Raw genomic sequence first — 20554 nt, 5'->3', positions numbered from 1 at the left:
CTCTAGTAGGTGTTTACCCATGGGAGAGAAAATACTGCGTAGCTAGATGGAGAGACATCTTACAGGTCTCTTCGAAAAGGGGGAGGCTCTTAGGTCTGTTGCTGTGCCTGATGCTTTCTGCTGATGAAGTTTATGCAGCATCCCAGAGTTGCCACTTGCTGTACAGCATAGCTGCTTGGAATGCAGCACCATGACCTTGAGGAGGACTGAGGAGAGATTTCCAAGGGAACAGGGAATATGAATTCTGGAAAAAAATGTACACTTGTAAATGACTATAGGTTGTTTGCTTCTTCCACTTGGTGAAAAACCTGCTGTAGAGATCAGGAAGGCTACACACAAGAGAAAGAGGGGGCTGTACTAACAGAATTGTTGAGAAACATTTATATATGATGACCAGTGGTGACCTGTAGTTCATTATGCAGCCATTCACAGATGTATAGTCTCTTTAGAGACATCTACACATTGCCTGTATGAGTCTTGCTTTGCTGATAGCGCTGCCAAATGTCCTTGGTTTAAGGGCATTTGCTCCCAGTTCCCTGTGAGCCTGGTTACTGCAGCATGCCCCTATCTTTGAGATCTCGAGGCTTCAGATCCCCCATGGATGAGGTGATTTTGGATCTCCTACATTTCTGGAAAAGGAAGTTTTCTATAGGAAGAAAGATAACAGGTCATGCCCATTGGATGTTGCTCTTCAATAGCCACGGTGCAGTGCCCCACATCTGACATAGCTTGTTATTAATTTAGGCAGCTAATTACAATCTCAATTTGTTTTTGGACCTGCACTGTGAAAGCTGAGCCAAGTACTATATCTTTTGTGTTTTTACCTGCAACTCAGAACACGGTGTGCTAGTTTTTCAGTTGCTATTTGGGTAGCTCCAGCAAGTGGCTGCACTCACACACAGCTTTATCTGCTTATGCACAACAAAGAGCTTTTTCTTAAAAACTAAATGCTCTCTTATAAACGACTTCTTCTATGAGTAGGAGCTTCTACTTTTCTAACTTGGTGACATTTTATATTGACAGCGCTGCTGGGAAAAACTTCATAAGGGAAAACTACAGAAGCAAGGTCTTAGCAGAAAACCTATGAACACCCCATTATACCCCCCTCCATTTCTTTTCTGAAACAAAAAAAACTTCCTTATCTGTTTCTTTTCTTTTTTTTTTTTTTTCAAGCATTAGGGACGTTTTCCCAGCAGATTATGAGAAATCCATTTGTCTTTAGCATACAGTAGTTGCTAAACATATATAACTTTCAAATCCTCTCTGGGAAATAAGTGACAGAGACGTTCAGTTAACCCAAACAACACATTTCACAGTAAGTGCTGTGCTATCAAAAGGCCATTGGACTGAATAGCTGAGTGTCCCCTCATTTAAGGATATGGAGGGAGCCAGGAGCAGGAGATGCTGGGAAGCTTGTCATCTTACAGTCAGTATAAATATTTGTAGATACACTGAACAGAGACTGAACTCTGCCAAACTTTTGGCTCCTGATTTAACAGAAGAATTCCTCCCTCCGTTTCATTTTCAACTAAAATAAGACAGCGAGGAGTTGTAGGCCTTGTCTACTGTGCAAAGTTCCACTGAAAACTGATTTTAAATAGATCTAATTAGATGAAAGCACACTGCTAGCATGAATGCACTCACATCATTTTATGCTGTGCTTTACTTCATTTATTTTCATTTTAAAGCAGTTTAAATGTATCTATTTCAGGGGTTAGCAATGAATAGAGCAAACTAATTTAAAAACTCTTTGATGTCCTTTTCCTGTGTAATTAGGTTTCATAGAGCTTTTTGTTTCCACCTATTGATTCCAGTGAATATCCTGGAGCATACTGAAAGAGTAGTTTTTTTTTTCACAAAATTCACTAACTCACTTGCAAATCTACTCAATTCAGTCATCTGCATATGGTAAGCATTGCGTGTGTATGTATACAATTCTACTGTATAGTGAGATCCATATTGACATGCAAATTTAGTGTAAGATTTTTTAATTCTTTTTTAAACCAAATGGCTTGTTGAAAAGAACATTGGTGGGTCTGTTACTTGTATGTCTTTTTATTACTTAAAACAAAACCCTAAAAATAAAAGAGAATGAATGTAAGCAACTTTCTGCCATGTTTTGAGTTTGTTCATAATAGGGTTTTTTTTAAAGATGGTACAGAAAAAGGAAGCTAACACTAATCATCTCTATTCGTAATTTAGCAGAAGGTCTTCATAACCATTGGGTGTGTTTTGTACTAAAATGAAAACCATGAAAAATATCTGTTTATTTTTTTCTGGCCAAGTGAAGTGCATTTTGAAAAAAGAAAGCCATAGTCACAGAAAATGCGTGATAGCAGAAACTGGAGCTGAATCATTCTAATACTTGGTAATGCATTTATATCAAAGGTAAGTAACTGTAATGATCTCCAACCTGATAATGTACCTTCTAGCTAACCAGCTTGTCTTCTCGATTGTTCGGTGTTCTCGCTGCCTAAATGATTTCAAAAATTACCGCAAGCATTAAGCAAACCCTAAAACAAGATCCTGAGAACTATTTATACAAGATAACTGTGGCCAGTCAGGGCAATAAAACAATGGTTTACAAGAAGCCCAAATAAAATCTTGGGCTGCTCTGAGCAGGATGGCCTGTGGCTAGTCAGTGGGTAAACACTCTCAGTGTAGAAATGGAGAGATGGATAAAAAAGATGAGGGCATGTACATGAATAAATCCAAGCGAATAACACTGCCTGTGTTCTCATGCACCTTGGTCCCTGAAGTATGTTTGAGTTAGGATTATGCTTCTTTCCCTCCCACCACCCTTTAAGTCCTTCTAATCACTTGAAACTTGCATAAAATACAGAGTAAACTCTATATGAGGAAAGGTTCCCTTGGATTGCGTGTTGTCTAAGGAAACCTCCATGTTATGATTAGATCTGTTATGGTTAGATCCTTAACAATTTATTTCAGTGGGAAAACTTCCACTGGATTTAATAGCAACAGGGCCTAAACTACATTTCCATGAATCACTTCAAGACAGTTTACCACTCAGGGATATTGGCTTCTTACCAAATGACCGTCCTATTTATGTAGTAAAGCAGATTGTCTTTGTTCCATGTTATATCCCCAGTCATGGATGTGCTCTTAAAAGGAACCTGAAACTTGGATATCATAACCTCAGTGAAATAGCCTTAATACTATAACATATTACAGTATTGTAATGAATTACGTTTTGGGAGAAAAAGTTCTCATGTGTCCTATAAAAGAAAAATTTACACTAGATCTATTTTAGTAGAGTGACTATAGCATCGTGTCTCTCCTTGAGGAAAATCTAAACACGTGAGAAATATCTACATGATAAAATCCAAACCTCTTGTTACTCCACATATAAAGGAATTTTCAAAATGATAAATGAAATGTTGTTGCTTGAAGTTACATTCTGAAACCAAGGGCTCTGCTACAGAAATAGAGGTGTGCAACAGCAGTGGCATTCACCAACTAAGCAAAATGTCCTTGGGAATCATTTGGGTATATATATAGGTTTTGCAATATAACCTATCTGCAGGAAACACTACTGCTCAAAGGGCTGTGAGCATGGTTTGGGCAGTTAGCATGGATATTGATGGGGCTTTGCTCCTGTAGGTGCCTGGAATAGTTTTCAGCCTCCTCCTTACTACTAGTGTTCTCCTTCTGGCTCTTCTGCAAGCTTCCTCTGCTGGCTTTGGATCCCAGCTATTGTAAAGGCTGTTCCTGGCAAAAGTGTGTTGAGTACTCATTTAACAACAGCTTGAACTCTAGCTGCACAAGAGAAACCTCAGAGCATATAGTAGGTTGAATAGCAAATGGAGACTCCCATGGTGGGGAAGGCTGGAGATCTGTGACTCTTTGGCTTCATAACCATATTCCATAAGATAACTATTCTGTTTGCTTTTATCTTCCTCTCAGAGCAAGATTATTCTTTACAGTAATAGATGGAAGAGTAATTGAAAGAAACGTCACTGCCCATGAGCACTAAATCAGTACCAAACCTTAGTGTGTTGTCTTACTCTGAAAAAGCTGCCCTATGATAATGCTGTAGACAACGCAGACAATTCATAATACCAGAAAAAACCAAGATCACAAAACTGCGTAAAAAGTTAAGCCTTGCTTTTATACAAATGGCTGATTTGAGGAGACCTACGGATGTTTCATAGACTTCTGCAGTAATTTGGAACATTTGCTTTCCATGCAATAGAGCAAAAATGTAAAGTTGTGAAACTGGAAAAAATTTCATACACTCTAGAAAGTGTTGTAATGTAGCAGTATTCACATTGTTCTTATTTAGAAATCATTCAGAATTTGGACACCATGTAGTTCAGGAAACAGTTCTCATTAATCATTTTTTTACACTGTATCCACTGTGCTAGGTACAGTATATTTAATAGCAATACAGTGTATGTTGTTTATAGATGAAGTTTACGACAAACAGATACAGACTTGTATTTGGTCTCTAAAGATGGAAAAGAGGAAGAAAACAAACAGTAGTTACTCATTTATGGAAATATAATTTCCTAACAAACAGCCACAATCACAGACTTCTGACAATAGCTCATCTTGAGCAGCTTCTGTTTTCAGTAGTTCATGGGGACAGAACTAGGGGAAATGGGCTGAAACTTCCTATGCTGAAGTTCCGCACGAATGTGCGCAAGAACTTCTTTACAGTGAGGGTGACGGAGCACTGGAACAGGCTGCCCAGGGAGGTGGTGGAGTCTCCTTCTCTGGAGATATTCAAGACCCGCCTGGACGCCTACCTGTGCGACGTGGTGTAGGGAGCCTGCTTTGGCAGGGGGGTTGGACTCGATGATCTCTAGAGGTCCCTTCCAACCCCTACAATTCTGTGATTCTGTGTGATTCTGTGATTCATTGGTTCCCACTTAGTTCCATTACTTGTACCACATCAACTGGTAGTACTCTGAAATTAAGAATTAAAACCAAAAATCATTTGGATTTTTTGGTGTTGCTGTGGCCGACTTGTACTAAATACTGCACTCAGGCATACTGATTTGCAAGATAAACCACTACTTGTTTTATCTCAGAAATAAAATGTTCAGAGAGGTTCATTTTTCCATGAGATGGTATTCTGAATCTTGGACTGTAATAAGATGGTGATCCAAATCTTCACTGCCTGTAGTCTGCTTCATATAATAGTATAGGTTTGACGTGATTCAGTGCATGCAAGACTGTTCTTTTTCAAGATTCATTTAAATCCATCTCAGTCTAGAAGAAGAAACTTATTTAACAGCTGTGTATGTTGATGCCATGTATGAATTGCACTGTCTTCTCAGGTCAGTTGCTTTTACACAGGTGGTCACATCACAAAACATCAGAGTAACTGCCTTGAAACAATCACCCTGTGTCTCTCAGGGGGAAGAACAATAATTAACAACATATGGAAATAGTTGCTCTTACCACAGGGATGAAAGGTACATTGGTAAAACAGGATGTGGGCAAATTTATGCTCCAGTTGTCTCTGTGGTTTGTGTCAGCCTGTGTCTGAACAGGAGATTCTGGCTTATGATGTGTCCAGATAACCAGAATAATTAATGTATTTTATGAAAAGAGAAAGTATGAAGCAAGTTTAAAACTAGAGAAGCTTACTGACTTCAGTTGTCAGAATCTGGCTTACTGTAATTCTGCAGAAATTATGGCTGAATTTTGCAGAAAGTGTGTTTGCTTTTCATCTCACCCTAATGTCAGAAGCAGGGGGATACAAGTTTTTCAATCAATGTACGTTCACATTTCCTGAAACTTTGCCTAGAACCTGGAAAGCGTTACAAAATATTGGAAAAAAAATGAATACAACATGTTAGAAACCTTTGAAAGGGTTGTCTTCCTACGTGCTACTGATGCAACAACAAATATTACAACAATAATGAAAGGCTGAATTTCTCCAAAGTGCTGAACATTAAACTATTTGAAATCAACCAGAATTCCAGAGGATTTCAGTTCAGATTAAAGATACACACATATATATGCATATATTTAATTAGAGAAGCCATGCGAATTGATAAGTAACTCTTATATTCTGCCTAGAATGACCATGTCATGCATATGGTTGAATTTATCATATCTCTCACACAAAGGAAGGCAATGCTTGATAATAGATTTTATTGAGTATTTACATTTTTAACTTGCAAATAAAGCAGATTCACTTCCATCTTGAAGCAATTTACTAACACTTCATAAACTCATCAAGTGCTAACATGGTATAGCACTCTTCATTTCCTGTTTACTTACTAAATGATCCTTTGTCTGTCTGCTTTGTGCCTTTCAGGCTGAACCTAGAATTGTTCTCTGCCAGGGATGTCATGGAGCCTCACGTGAGAGTCCTTCACCTGAAGGAAAACATTGCCTCCTTGGCGTGGCTTCTTGCAAACACAAGCCATGGTGGATTCCCTGTGGTTGGGAGGTCGAAGCCAGATCACGCACAGGTGTTTCAGGGAACCATTAAAAGGTAAAAAATGCTATCAAATTGATGTTATGTGATGTTTGTGGCTATTTTTCTTTCTTTTTTTTTCCCTTAAACATCTGCTTGTGAACACCATATGGGCTGAATAAGAAACTTGTTCCTACTTCCCTTAGCACAAACGGCAGGTGTCTTTTTTAAGGAAGGCCTTAGGAAAGCCTGAGATGCATGGCTATCTATTTCATGAGGGATTTATTGAAAAGTATCAATAAAATGATCTTATACAAATTGTAGAAAAAGGGAAAATTGCACTTCAGAACATTAAAGTTTCAAAGAAACAGTCATTTTAGGGGATTTGAGTCTAGTGACTCATGAAATGCCCCATGTCAATTCAAAGTTGGCTTGTCCTTTTGTTGAGGCTTTTTTCTTTACTTTTTTTTTCCTCTCCATTTTCTTATTGTATGCTTTTAAAGGAAATGGATTAATGTAAATCATATCACAGACAAGATAAGCAACAAAGTCACTAAAAATTTCATGCTGCGTAAACAAGAATTAGACTAAAGGAATTCTTCTCACACTGGGGACTCTCGGAAGGCATATAAAATATCTTGATAAATGAAGTATTGCTGGTACCGGACGTTATATGCAAGAATGCTTCTATTCTTTCACAAAGGAGTCTTAAGACTGTTCTTGGAGTGATGGGTCAGGAGTGGGAGAGGCAGTGACTTAACTCCTACCTTGAGTATCCTAGAGGAAAGGAGAGGATGCATGCACAACTGCTTCTGTGTAGGAGTTCACATAGCAAAGCCCTATGAATGATACTTCCAATAACCTTAATATGAACACACGGTGTCTTCTGTGCTGAATGTTCATAGTATTCTAACATGTTCCCTTGTAGAGTTTTTTTTTTCACCCACTTGTTTACTGCCTTAATTGGGCAGAAGTTGGTAACTACGTAGATATATGTATTTTCTTCTATTGATCTGGATGGGGAAAAATGCTTTCAAGGATGAACTGTTGACAGCTGGATCACATGAACCTACATCATATGCTCCATGGTCAGCAGCACTTTTGGAGCATAAAGATAGAAAGTGGGTGAATATTTAATGAAACCTGTGAACTTTGCATGAACCTCTCAGAGAAATATTGGCTTGTATAGAGAAAGTCGTACAGTGCAGATTGTTTGGGTTGTAGTGGCCTGAAGAAGTAACGTGAACTGCAGTATCATACACGTGTATGTGGTATGCATTCCTGTTCTGTCATGGTGATGCTGTCAGAAATGCTAACAAGAAATGTGCTAAGGTGCTAAAACTTAAATTCTGGAGTGATAGCCTGCAGCAATCTGAAAATATTATATGCCATCTAGTAGCACACTTGTTTTGTTCTGAGCTGGACTTACCAATAAAATACACTAACAACAGACCAAGCCAAAGTCTCTTTTACATTGAATTTATAATCTTATCATTTCCTCATTAATTCACCAAATTACCTGGTCGTGAGAGTCTCAGGCTACTGGAGGCTATGCTGAGTTTACACAAATGCTGTTGTGCTTTGTAATGAAGAGTGAAGTTGCTGGAAGCAAAGAAAAAAGAGGGGTCAGAAGGATAATCATGAGCACATGCCAAAAAGAGGCACTTTTAGAGGCAAACTGGTGCTACCTGATAATTCTGGTAAGCTTGTGGCTTGCTTCATCCCCAGAACTACATTCTAACAGAGTGCATTCAGAGAGAGGGGCTGAATAAAAAAGTTTTTCCGTGGTGCTCTCAGCATAAACGAGCTGTTTGTTGTTAGGCTGTTTTGAATAAAACTAAGATAGTATTTTAAATAGTTGACAAAGTAACAGCAAATGTGAGGGCCTTTTTTTTTTGTCCAGTCCAATGTTTATTGTCAGTCCCAGTGAAACCCATACTGAATGGCAGTCTGAGAGCAAGCATTGCAATCTGGCATGCTCTGTCAGCACCCTTCTCACACACCATGTGTCCAGCTGCCCGAGAACTGCTGTGATGAGGTCTGGGTGCCTTGTTCCCAGCAGGGAACATGGGTAGCTTTGCTGTTCTGCCACGGTTCCTCACCAACTCCAGGAAAGGAATGCTCTGGAGCCAGCCTCTGAAACAAGCCTCCAAAAATGTGATTTGTCATGGAATTAGTGCATTCATAACCATAAGTAGCTAGGATTTGGTTTTCCATCTTACTCATAAAATTACAGCTCTTGTGGCACGTAACTGCTAAGATCAACATGAGAAACGCTGTGAACTCCTTAAAGGAGAATGGTGTTGTTCATCCTCTTACTGCATGGGATCCACTGCAATCCCATGTGGAGGTGACAAAGCCACAGACAGAAAAAGTATGATTTATTTTTCCATCTTATACACCAATGTTCAAGTGGAGAAAATGTAGCTTGCTTGGCATGTTTTAAAAAATGCAGATGGGGGAAGATCCAATAACATTTGCCATTATGTTTTTCTTGAGAGTGTCCATGGACTTTATTATTGATTCTTAAAGGTTTTTTTTTTTTTCTTTCTTCTGGCACAAAAACATTGGTATTACTTTAAAAAATCAATAGGGGCAAGGAGCTAAAGAAGGAAAAGAAGTGACCTACCGATTAAGGCTGCAGGAAGGCAACAACGCCTGATATCTTTTTCATAGTGTTTCACGCTTCTGTGTATTTCTTTACCATTTCTTGTCATGAAATATGCATGGATGAAACACTGAAAATTTCACTGAATGCAAACGTCACTTGGTACCTGCCCACACCTCGAAACTGCAGTGACGTGAGTTACTGTACAGGGACAGAGTGTTGTTGTGTTATTGTAATGCATATGAATGATTTTGACCCTTTTTTCAAAGGGTCAGTGTCAGTTCTTACAAAAGCAAGGACTGAGGCCAAGAAGTGTTGGCTGGGACTTGAGTGAGCCTACAACTGCACCTCAGTGCCGGATTGAGCAAACACCCAGATATTCCAGTTTTGTTTGAAAAAACAAACAAACAAAAATCTTCAAGCCCCACATAATGGGGCCAGACTTTTCTTCAAGACTTTGTGATCTGGACGGTTATCCACTGGGGATTAAGATGAGATCACCAAACACATTTTACATGGATAACCTAAATCTGGAGCTGTTATATTCCTCAACTGAGTAAGCAGTAGAGACTAAAAACCAAAACAACTACTAACAAAAACTCTTTGGCTTTAAAATCGTTAAAGAGGAAGCAAACTGTATCTGAGGAGCAAGTTTCCAAAACAATGATCTCCTCAGAGTAACTCTTTTGACACTTTGCCATAGGCAGTGCTGTGTGCATGCCTGGGAAACCCTCACAGAACTGGGTTAGAGGAACGTGGCTGGTGAGCTAGATGCACAGCATTGATAGGGATGCTTGGCCTACTGTGTGCAATGCAACCTACTGTGTACAATGTGGGGGAATGTCTCCCCCCTTCATTTCTCCCACAGCAGTGATGGTTCTTGCACATCAATATAAAACAGGCAATTCCTTCTCACTGCTGCTGAAATGCTTCTCCTATCTGCTCCCACAGATTGGAAAAGGGAGCTGGGCTGTTAAGAAGGTGCTAGCCTGGAGTCTGTTGAGTGCCATGTCGTGGCTTATGTTGCATGCTCTCCTGCTATGGTGGCAATTCCACTCACAGTGGAACTCATTCTTTGAGAGACCTGAGGACAGGAGCACTGCCTGACTGCCTTCAACATTTCTGCCTGGGACACTGTGTGAGGCTGTCAATACATACTGAGGAGTTGCTTAGGAGGTCCCCTGTTTCTCTTGTCCTGCTCTGGTTTGTGGCTGCACATCCTCCTGCAGCAGGATATTTCTGCCTAACTTCTACAAAACCAACACTGGGGGGAAAAAAAGAGCTATTTTTCCACTCCTCCATATGTGACAATGGTGTAGAGCCATTGTGGGGCAATGAAATGATTCTGTTATGTTGTGAACAGATCAGACAAATCATCACTTGTGTTTTGTTGCTCCATTTTCCTTTGCCAGAGGTTATTTTATAATGTACACTACCGTAAAAACTGAAGACATGTAGGATTTGTGGAGGAAAGCTGTAGGTAATTCACTGATTTTCCCAGGCTGTGGACATGGTAGGGAAATAACGTGGGGGGTGTGACGGTATCTTGTAGTCATCAGTGATGTTTTTGCCACCATGCTGCACAAACTCTGTGTGATTGCATTCGTTCTCCTGCCCATGTGTCACTCTTGTCCTCTACAACTTCTTCTGCCATGGATGGTAATTTGCTCTCTGCCTAGATGCTGGTTTCTGAGGTGCCCTTTATCTCTTAATTTATTTAGGTTACTCCAGTAAATGATAAATGCCCTTTTGTTCTCAGAGACTGTTTCAGAGTCAAGTGGTGACTGGCTTTGTTTTTGTGCTTTAATTGGCTTTAATTCACTTTCTTTCCAAGGAAAAGGAAGGATCGAGGTTTTCTGTGCTGCAGTTCAATCCTCCCAGCATTCACTGAAGAAAAGCAGGTGGATGCTAGTGCCTTGTTAGGCCAGTGTCAGCCCCTTCTTTTTCCTTTAAGGAAAAGCAGTGCAGGGAGGCAGAATACGAGTGCTGCCTGACTATCTTAATTTCTGCCTAGAACGCTGCTCTGATGCAGTTTGCCTGGAAAGAGTGCTGGGTTGGCAAACACAACCAAGTAGCCCATCTGGGAATGTTACCACAGCAAATAAGCCATTTTGCTCATATTTGAACCTCTCAGATCTTCACTCACAGCTTCCCTATTGTAATGCTCAAGCCTGGGTTCCCTATTTTTGCCTTTGCACTCTTACCTACACAGCTGTTTGCATTTACTCTGCATTTTGTTTGTCTATCTTTTAGATGAAGGAATATTTTTTATTTGCTTGATTTAGTTTGATTGGGAGAAAGTAATTATGCAGAAACCACAATATCTCTGACCATAAGCAGACTGTACAGAATGAATATATCTAAGCAGAAACGGGTAAAACTTGGTTTTCTGCTACTTCTGTACAGGATGTGACACTTCTGGCATTAAGCCTACATTTCTGTGTGTATTTTTTCACCTAGGAAACCGTATTTCTTCCCACCCATCAAGTTTACTGAAACTTCAGCATTTGTGGCTGATGGAAATTTTCATTTTTAGGCCAAAAAGAAATCTCGACAGAAACATTTTCAGTAAAGATGTCAGAAATCCTTGCAGTTTACCATGTTCATTTTATTTGTACTGTTATATCATGAATTTATATACGCTAAATGAGAGTGTATTTACTGTCTAACTGCTTTCCCCAAATTAAGTTTGTCTGATGTGAGTGAGGTGTGCAAAGTGCCCAGTTCCTGCTTTCAGAGGAAAGTTGGATATCTAAAGAAGTAGAATGTTGTGCTGTAAATCAGGGAAGAAATGTATCCCAAAGCTGTGGACTTCTTGTCGATGATAAAGCTAAAAAAAAGTGGATTTTCAGAAAGGCACTGTTATTACCAGTGCCTGAAAGCACTGTTTCCCATTTGTGGACATTTTACAAAGGTGAATATGCTGTAAAAAAGATTTTATTTTAAAATCCATCTTATCATGATATCCTAGAATGGTTTGGGGTGGAAAGGATGTTAGGGATCACGTGCTTCTACCCCCAATGGAATGGCCCAATGACCTCTGGAGGTCTTTCTCTGAGTTGTGAGCTGAAGGCGAGTCCCTGTGTATCTAGCCTCAGGAAATGTGGCCACAGAACTCAGGAGGATTGCTGTGATGTTGGGCAGGGGGACAGTGGGCCCAGTCAGACAGTGTTGCTCCCACAGAGCTGGGTACCAAAACTTGCTCTAGCAAGGCTAAGAGTACTAGCAGGAAATTACATGTAGAATTACATGTTCTTGCTTCAGAAGCTTCGGGGAGATGTTAAGTCTTCTCCCGATCAACAGCACACTCCCTGCTCTTGTTCCTTTTGGCTGGAAGCATGTCACACTTGCCAGAGCTGAGTTGCACCTGAGAGGAGGATTTCTGGCTCCTGTTGGTCCCTGGGCAAGAGGCAGAGGAGCTACCAGTGGAGGGAGCCAAACTACATTGCTCTGTGCAACGTAGATTTGCTGTTCTTGCACGTTCTGCTTCCTTTGTGGTAGGAGGAAGCCAGGTACAGAACACATCATCCTCATAAACCTCCTGCCTGATGGTCTCACTTTAGTTTCCCAGCTTGTAAACTGGTCTGAGAAGGGAGACGCTCTGCTTTCCACGATCGAAAGACATGGTGGAGCAGCTGTTCCCAGTAACAATAATGACACTATTGCTGAGACAAACATTTTCATGATGATGCATGGGAACACTAAATCCAAACCACATTGTTTAGCTAATGCATGCTTTCACTCCACTAAAGGGGAATGTCACATAACTGAAAGTAAATTGAAGAGATCAGAGTTTAGAAAATATGACAAAGTTGAAAACTTAAAGCTGTATTACACAGTAACATCCTTGAACAGAGAAATCATTGATCCAAAGTAGTGTGTGTATGTGTATCCTATGGCAGCTTATTAGGTATGCCATGCCTCTGGTCAGTGCACTGAGCAGAAACCCTTGTGAGTCAGGATTGCGTTCTGCCAAGCATTGCAGTAAAACCAAGTACAGCATATTGATATGGGCTGTGGGAAAGGAGATACAGCATCACAAACTGTTACAGATATGTCAGGCTATAGGTACTGGTGCCGGAATTTTCTTTAGTCTGCACTCTCGATTGGGATTAATGAAACACTATTCTCAAGGTGTGTGCATGCACATGTGTGCAGAGTCCATGAGCACTTGTTTAATAAGGCAATACATTTATTCCTCTTAGCAAGAGGGTAAGTGTAGATTCACAGAATTGGAATTCACAGGATTCACAGGATTGGAGGAGACCACTAAGATGACCTAGTCCAACCATCAGCTAATCCCCACCACATGCACTAACCCGTGTCCCTCAGTTCAACATCTGTATGTTTCTTGATCACCTCCAGGACTATGACTTTAGTACCTCCCCAGGCAGCCTCTGCCACTGCCTCACCACTCTTTCTGAGAAGAAATTTTTCCTAACCTGAAGTACTTGCTTCCAGTAAACAATGCAATGCAGCAGCTTAGGGATAAATGGAACATTAAAGACAATTTGGGTCCTGAAGCATTCAGTGCAAAAATTTATCACTGAGGTTAGCGATATCTGCTTTAGTATTACGACAGCATTGTTGCTGGCACTTGTGAAATAACCGCTATAGAACTGAAAGCGTCTTGGAGAAGCTTTTCCTTCTGGCTCTGTTATGGAGAGGTTGCTAAGTTTAGATCACAGGAATGCTAAGTTACCCAATCAAACACAGAAGTCTGCAAAGTTCGTGCAATATAGGAAGATAAAAATGAAGTTTTGTTTCACACTCGGAGATCACGGACAGCTGTTCTCCTGCCTCCTTCTTGCGCCCTTGCTCTAAATACTGCAGAATGGTGGTTCTACTCAGATTAAAGCTAGAAACACCATCATCAGTGGTTTGAACACAGCAAAGAAATGGAAAAGGGGAGGGTAACACACTAGCTACCCAAACGCTCTTTTTAGGTGCTCAGGCTAGGGAGCTGACCGCAGTATCAAAGTGCTGGTGTAATGGTTTTCATAGGAGGGGGTAGGGTCTGTCAGCACGTTTGTTTTTACTGCTTTTGAAAAGCTGATCCCATTCATTTCAATGATACACTGTACAGTGATCTTGTCTATTAAAATAAATAGAGTCCAGCACTTCCAACAAAATCCCTTGCCATTATAATCCTCCCATGTATTGTCAGGGTTCCTGGGCACAAGTAGCACAGATGGAGGAAGGTTTATAGAGTCTGTGGCAGTGGTTTTATTTTGTATCTCAAGCGCAAAACCTTTCTTCCAAATAGTGGTATTATACGATACTTTTAAAATTAGTAGGCCTGTTTTGTCCTGCCAGTAATGGTGCAGGTGCTGTAGGACTTTGTGAGCCTTTCAGAAGGAAAGCTGGAGTGCTGCAGAGGCTGTGTGCAGCCTCAGAGAGCCAAATTAAAAACGTATGCAGCCTCACTGCAGCATGTGGGTGGCTTTTAGGCAAGTGCAGAGCGTTGTTAAATGTCGAAATCAAATATAGGCATGGGGAAAACTGTTGTGAGAATGGAAAGTCTGATCACATACTTGTCCTGTCATTTAAATGTGTGGTGGGTTCCTCTGGAACTGAAAATCTGCCTGGTAACAAGCCAACTTGTACGGAAATACAACTCTGAGCCTGTTTTCATAGCTTTTTAGAATCTACTCTTTCTGCAGGTTTGAAAATGAGTTTGTATTTGCAGTTTATTTACAGCAGCCTTTGCATTTTCACATAGCAGCCTGGGACTTACTGTCTGCTCAACTCACCATGATGATGGTATCCATAAAACCAGACAGAAGGCAACTCAAGCAATGAGCATTAGCCACAAAGCACAGCTCTGAGGTAGAAGAAATGCCTCTTATGTAGGTCTGAAGACCGAGGCACAGAGATTAAATATTTATTCAGCATCATTTGGAAGGCAGTGGGGCATAGACAGGATTTGATCTTAGCTCCGGACAACCTCAGTCTAGTGCTTGATAATGACCTTTTTATCAGCTCACAGGTTAAATGCCAAGAACTCATGCAAAGCTCTTTCTTGGTTTGAAGAACCAAATACATGAATAAACAGTAATGTTTTAGGCTCCATAGCCTGAAACAACCCTGTAACCCAGGGTGTTCTTTGCATGTGAAAAATGAAGTTGTGGATTTCAAATCAGTTTCCTATATAGATGATCTAGTTCTTATCTACTGTCTTTCTTGTCATATGCAGGATATTAAAAAATAACACTCTTCAGTAAAGGTACTAAAAGTGCTATTTGAAATGTATTTAGCATACTAGCAGTTGTCTTACCAAAAACATAAGAATAACAATTATTCTTAAGTAGAATGTATATTTTACAGTTCACATGAGAGTTTTCTCTTGTGCGCTGTTGCAAGTGTTGCCCAATTTATATGAGAACTTCTCTGAGAGCAGAGCAGTGACCAAGGCCTTCTGAGCACTCACTGTGAAAGTTGGAGGTGCAAGATGCTAAATCTAACTCCAGTCAGGTATGAGGATGAGGAAAGACTATGAAAGGTTTTAGGGTGCCATAATCTGCCGCATCAGTATGCAATTTATTGGTATTTGTTACTGTTCTACTATCATCATTTACTTTTAATCAATCAAAACTTCACAATAATGTAAATGGGCTTTTAAACATGTCTGGTAGAAACTCTGAGAGAGGTGCATTTTTTTATACATAGAAGAGAAATTTGTTCCATTCTGGTCAGAACACATTAATTGTCGGTCCCCGCTAAGCTGGATACTGGCCAAAGAATAAAAGCAAAGCAGTTACCTTTAGTGGATTAATGTAGGAGAAATAAGATACTTCAGGTTCTTTAATACTCCCTCTTCCCTCCGCCCCAACTGTGTAGCTGTTTTATCCATTCAATATGGGAGAGTCCTGCCCTGAATGCTTTTGGCAGTGACATCACCATTTAATCTTTCTTCTGTTCATTTGCAGCTACTTTGGAGCCTCAGTTCCTTTTTATGTCACTCCCCCAATATTTAGAATTTGTAGTTTCCTCAGATAACTGGCCATCTTGACAAGGAAAGAGTGACACAATCAGCTGTCAGATACTTTTCATTCCTGACTTCCATGCCAAATCTGACATGTGGATATTGGGATAACAATGTGTTATCTTAATTAGGTGTATTCCATAATGCGTGGTTTATAACAGACAGAGCAAATTAAACTACTGCAGTGCCTTGCCAGGGTATCTTTGAAATGAGATTCCCTACTTAAGGGTTTTCTTCCTTCTTAAATAAATGAAGAGTAAACGAACAATTGCAGACTCCAAATCTGAATCCTAGCACTTCCTGTTAAACCTCACAAAATAGTGCAAGAAACATGTTTGGTCTGCTTTCTAAGGCTTGATGATGTGATAGGAAGGATGTTGTATGTAACATCAAAGAGTGGTGCTGTTATACCTCTGAAGCATGACTTCTGGAAGTCCAAGTGAAATAATGTATGTTTTTTTTTTTTTTCTTATTATTTTTTTTCTTCTTTTTTTCTCTTGGACATGGCAGGTTTTAATAGGCTTGGATTCTTATCAGAAATGTTCCAACAATTTCCTTCATTGTGTTTGCATGTACTTTCTTTTTGACTAGCTAAATTTCTCTCACACTTCCCAAAGCCACGTTAAGTGACTCCCTTCTGGGTTTAGTTAAGAGCACTGCTGAGCAAATTGTAAGCTGCCAAAACCAGCCAACAAACCACTGGTGATGAGCGAACATTTCTGCTCTTTAAGCTCATGCTGAACGTTGCTATTTTTTTAATTCCAGCCCATGATGTTCAAGTGGAAAATGGTGAAGTCTGGGCTGTGGGCAGCCTGAGCAGTGTTTTGGACCTGAGTATGGGGAGTCCTGGCAAAGGATAGATGTGGGTCATAGCTTTTGCATTTGAAGTCTATATATATATATGTTAGGATGAAAGTGTTCCTGGCCCAGTGATCATCCTGGAAATTGACTTTGTGGAGCTGTACAGGATGATCTAGGACTGGAACGTATATTTCAGGTTGGATATTTGAAAGGATTTCTTCTCACAAAAAAATGGTGAGGCATTGGAACAGGCTGCTCAGGGTGGTGGTTGAGTCACTGTCCCTGGAGGTGTTGAAGAACCATGTGGATGTGGCACTGCAGGACATGGTTAGTAGGTGGCTTGGTGGTGGTGGGTTGATGGTTGGACTAGATATTAGCGGTCTTTTCCAATCTTCATAAATTCATGATTCTATGATCTGTGTTTTTATTTCTTACTGGAAATGATTAGTGACATACTTGTGGAAGACTATAAAATGTGAAGCTGTAGAGATACCTGCAGAAAAAATGTGTGAAGTACCAATGGTATTTCATAGGGCATGACTGGAATAATTTCTTCTATGTTGCATATATTGTATTTTCCTCCCTTTACTCCTCCAAACGTAGTCTGAAGGGAATAGATCTTTTCTGTTGCAGCATGTCTGTACTGTTCTTTGTAAGGTGTTCTCATTGTCCTCAAATGCCAGTCCATTAATTGTCTACATGACATGTCCATGCACATTATGAGAAATGTAAGGCAGGTCAGCACCTTTTCCAAGAGGGGAGATAAAAGCCCAGGACATGTGGTTTCCTCTGCACAGTTTTATTAGTGGCTAGCTCACAGGCCTGCTGCAGCTTTTTGATCTCCTTAGCAGTGAGAAAGAGATGTTATGAAAACCAAAACCACTCAGATATCAAATGGAGACACATGGTGTTTTAATAGTGATGAAGGATACTGGATTTCTTGTTATTGTCCTGCAGCTGGGTTTTGCATTAAAGGTGAGAGCAGGTAACTAAGACTCCAAGTGTTCCTGGCTATGCCACTGATTTTCTTCACAACTGATTTTCTTCCACGAGTTCTTTTCACACTCAGGTCTTCCACTGTAAAATAATTATAGAACTACAGAATCATTTGAGTTGGAAGGGACCTTCAAAGGTCATCTAGTCCAACTCCCCTGCAATGAACTGGGACATCTACAGCAAGAGTATAGCTATATCCCAGACACAGATATACTTATTCACAAATCCCATTGAGATCCTTGGATGAAATATCAAGGCCATATCTACATTAAGAAAATACAGTTTGCAAGAGTGGATCTTCAGGGTGCAACAGCCAACTATTTTAGGAGGAAGGAGACTACTCTGTAATGCTAACCAAACCATGGCAGGTAGAGGCAATGGAGTAGTTTGCTTCAAAGGCGTCTTCTGAACATGAATAAAAAACACAGAGATAGACATACCCAAAGTATCTTGGGTTTAATTTGGAGAAAAGATGGGCTATACTGAAGACCAGAAACACACGTAATATGCTGTAATATGCTGGAAATCAGTTTAATCTTACATCTTCATGTGTGAGAGCTCATTGGAATGTCATGGTAAGTTTTTGAACTCTACAGCTTTGAGCCGGCTTCACCAGATGCAGGACAAAGAAGTACAGAATAGCGAAGGAGAGACTGTTTGGAAAGAAAATAATAAAATGGCAAAGAGTCTGCTGATCAGGGAATGTGGGGGACCTGCTTCTACAGATTCCTGTTTACTCAGTGTGGAACCCCTCCAGCTGGAAACATGAATACATGCCAGACATAGCCACTAATGTGCTTGTTATGAAGGAGAGTGTGGAGAAGGGGCTTGAACCTAGTTCTTCCATATCCTGTCCCTAGGGAGGGCACTAACCACCAGCTTTTCGAGCTGGCAAGCAGGTCTACTTGGTGTAAGTCCTCTGCTACTGAGTGCTAATCCCACCTTGAAGCAGACTTAATCTTTCCCAGGAGATATTATATTAAAAGCAGTAAATTCCTATAATAAGTTGGGGTTTCAGAAAATCTGTATTTTCAAATGCAGAAATATTTATTTGAAAAACTCCAAGCTTATTTTTGGCATTTCAGTCACAGAAGCCACTTTGTACCTCCCTTGAAATGCCTCAGTGAAGGCTGTGTGCCTGGTCTCCTCTGGGTCCCTCAAGCACATAATTTAGCGGTGTGTTGCATGTCTGCATTTCTGTAGTAGCTGCTAGCTGTAACTATGGAGGGCTAACGTGATGTTAAGCATGTTGTGGTGGTCCCCAAGATGTTTGTTATCTAAACATATTAAAAAGGCTGGAAGTGGGTAGTGCGGATGGAGTGTGTGTGTGCACGCAGTGCTGAAGCAAGGAAGCACTGGATAGAAGTGACATTTTGAATATATTGCGTGTCAAACATTTTTACGTGTAGTATGGAATGGAAAAATTCTATAAATAAGTTTTGAAATGATGTAATGACTGCTAATGATATCCTAAAACAAGGGACTAAGTCAGCAAGAATATTAAATGCCTTAATGAATTCTAGAGAGCAGTATTGTGAGAAAAGGTTTCACTAATGATTTAAAATGGGTTGTGAATTTCTGGCAGATCTCATTTTAATGTGGATGTTACTTAAGAAGAATGTGGGAAGGCACAACAGTCTATCTCCTTAAATGCAAATAGCTGTATTTGCTTATTACTTATATTGCTTTGTTGGGTGCAAACTACTGCATGAGCTGTTCCTGCCAAGCAGGTTGATCCAGGTCATGTGTAGGTAGGTGATGTCTTAAAATTCAATTAGGCAAACCTAAACCAGAAAACACCTGTGTGATGCTGTAATTGATGATGGAAGTTTAGGAAGGTGAAATATGTGGTCAGCCCACTAGTACTCTATCCATCATATATCCAATGGATAGTAAAGCGTTGGGTGCTTGCTTTATAAAATTTGTCCCCATATGTATTTATGTATTGTAACAAATGCAGTCCCCCTCTTCCTTCCTTCCTTCCTTCCTTCCTTCCTTCCTTCCTTCCTTCCTTCCTTCCTTCCTTCCTTCCTTCCTTCCTTCCTTCCTTCCTTCCTTCCTTCCTTCCTTCCTTCCTTCCTTCCTTCCTTCCTTCCTTCCTTCCTTCCTTCCTTCCTCCCTTCCTCCCTTCCTCCCTTCCTCCCTTCCTCCCTTCCTCCCTTCCTCCCTTCCTCCCTTCCTCCCTTCCTCCCTTCCTCCCTTCCTCCCTTCCTCCCTTCCTCCCTTCCTCCCTTCCTCCCTTCCTCCCTTCCTCCCTTCCTCCCTTCCTCCCTTCCTCCCTTCCTCCCTTCCTCCCTTCCTCCCTTCCTTCCTTCCTTCCTTCCTTCCTTCCTTCCTTCCTTCCTTCCTTCCTTCCTTCCTTCCTTCCTTCCTTCCTTCCTTCCTTCCTTCCTTCCTTCCTTCCTTTTTCTAAATCTTTAGATTAGAGCTGTGCATGCTGCTGGAGAACGAGCACATCTTTGAACCAGAGACAAACAACGAATCTATCTCCTTCTCACATCCTCTACCCTATGAGAAGGTAACACCTTTCCTGTCAGTTCTATTCTTGTTTAATTGGTGAATATACTGGGTGAGTTAGAATGATCTCAACATGAATGAACATTCATTTGTTTAATGTGGCTGAGAAGAAAGAAAGAAGTGGTCAGGTACCATTTAAATTAAAAGATGACTAAAGAACTTCCAGGGACAGCTGTCATAAACCATAATGCCATTCAGTGTCTCAGAGTTGCAAAAGAGTGCTGGCAAAGCATGTCCTTCCTCAAATAGGCTG

General features: G+C 40.5%; 1 protein-coding gene across 1 annotated transcript in view; it reads left to right on the top strand.

Moving 5' to 3' along the window:
• LOC140248908 (chloride channel protein C-like) overlaps positions 1 to 20554 on the top strand; it is an 81178-nt gene that overhangs the window by 57509 nt on the left and 3115 nt on the right. Inside the window, exons 13-14 of the mRNA XM_072330040.1 lie at positions 6293 to 6472; positions 20206 to 20302. Of these exons, the coding sequence (XP_072186141.1) occupies positions 6293 to 6472; positions 20206 to 20302 (277 nt within the window). The remainder of the gene's footprint in view (positions 1 to 6292; positions 6473 to 20205; positions 20303 to 20554) is intronic.

The sequence above is a fragment of the Excalfactoria chinensis genome, chromosome 2 (genome assembly GCF_039878825.1).
Source record: "Excalfactoria chinensis isolate bCotChi1 chromosome 2, bCotChi1.hap2, whole genome shotgun sequence".
Taxonomy (NCBI): Eukaryota; Metazoa; Chordata; class Aves; order Galliformes; family Phasianidae; genus Excalfactoria; species Excalfactoria chinensis.
The sequence above is the reverse complement of the archived record's forward strand: the minus strand, read 5'-3'. Positions and strand labels throughout refer to the sequence as shown.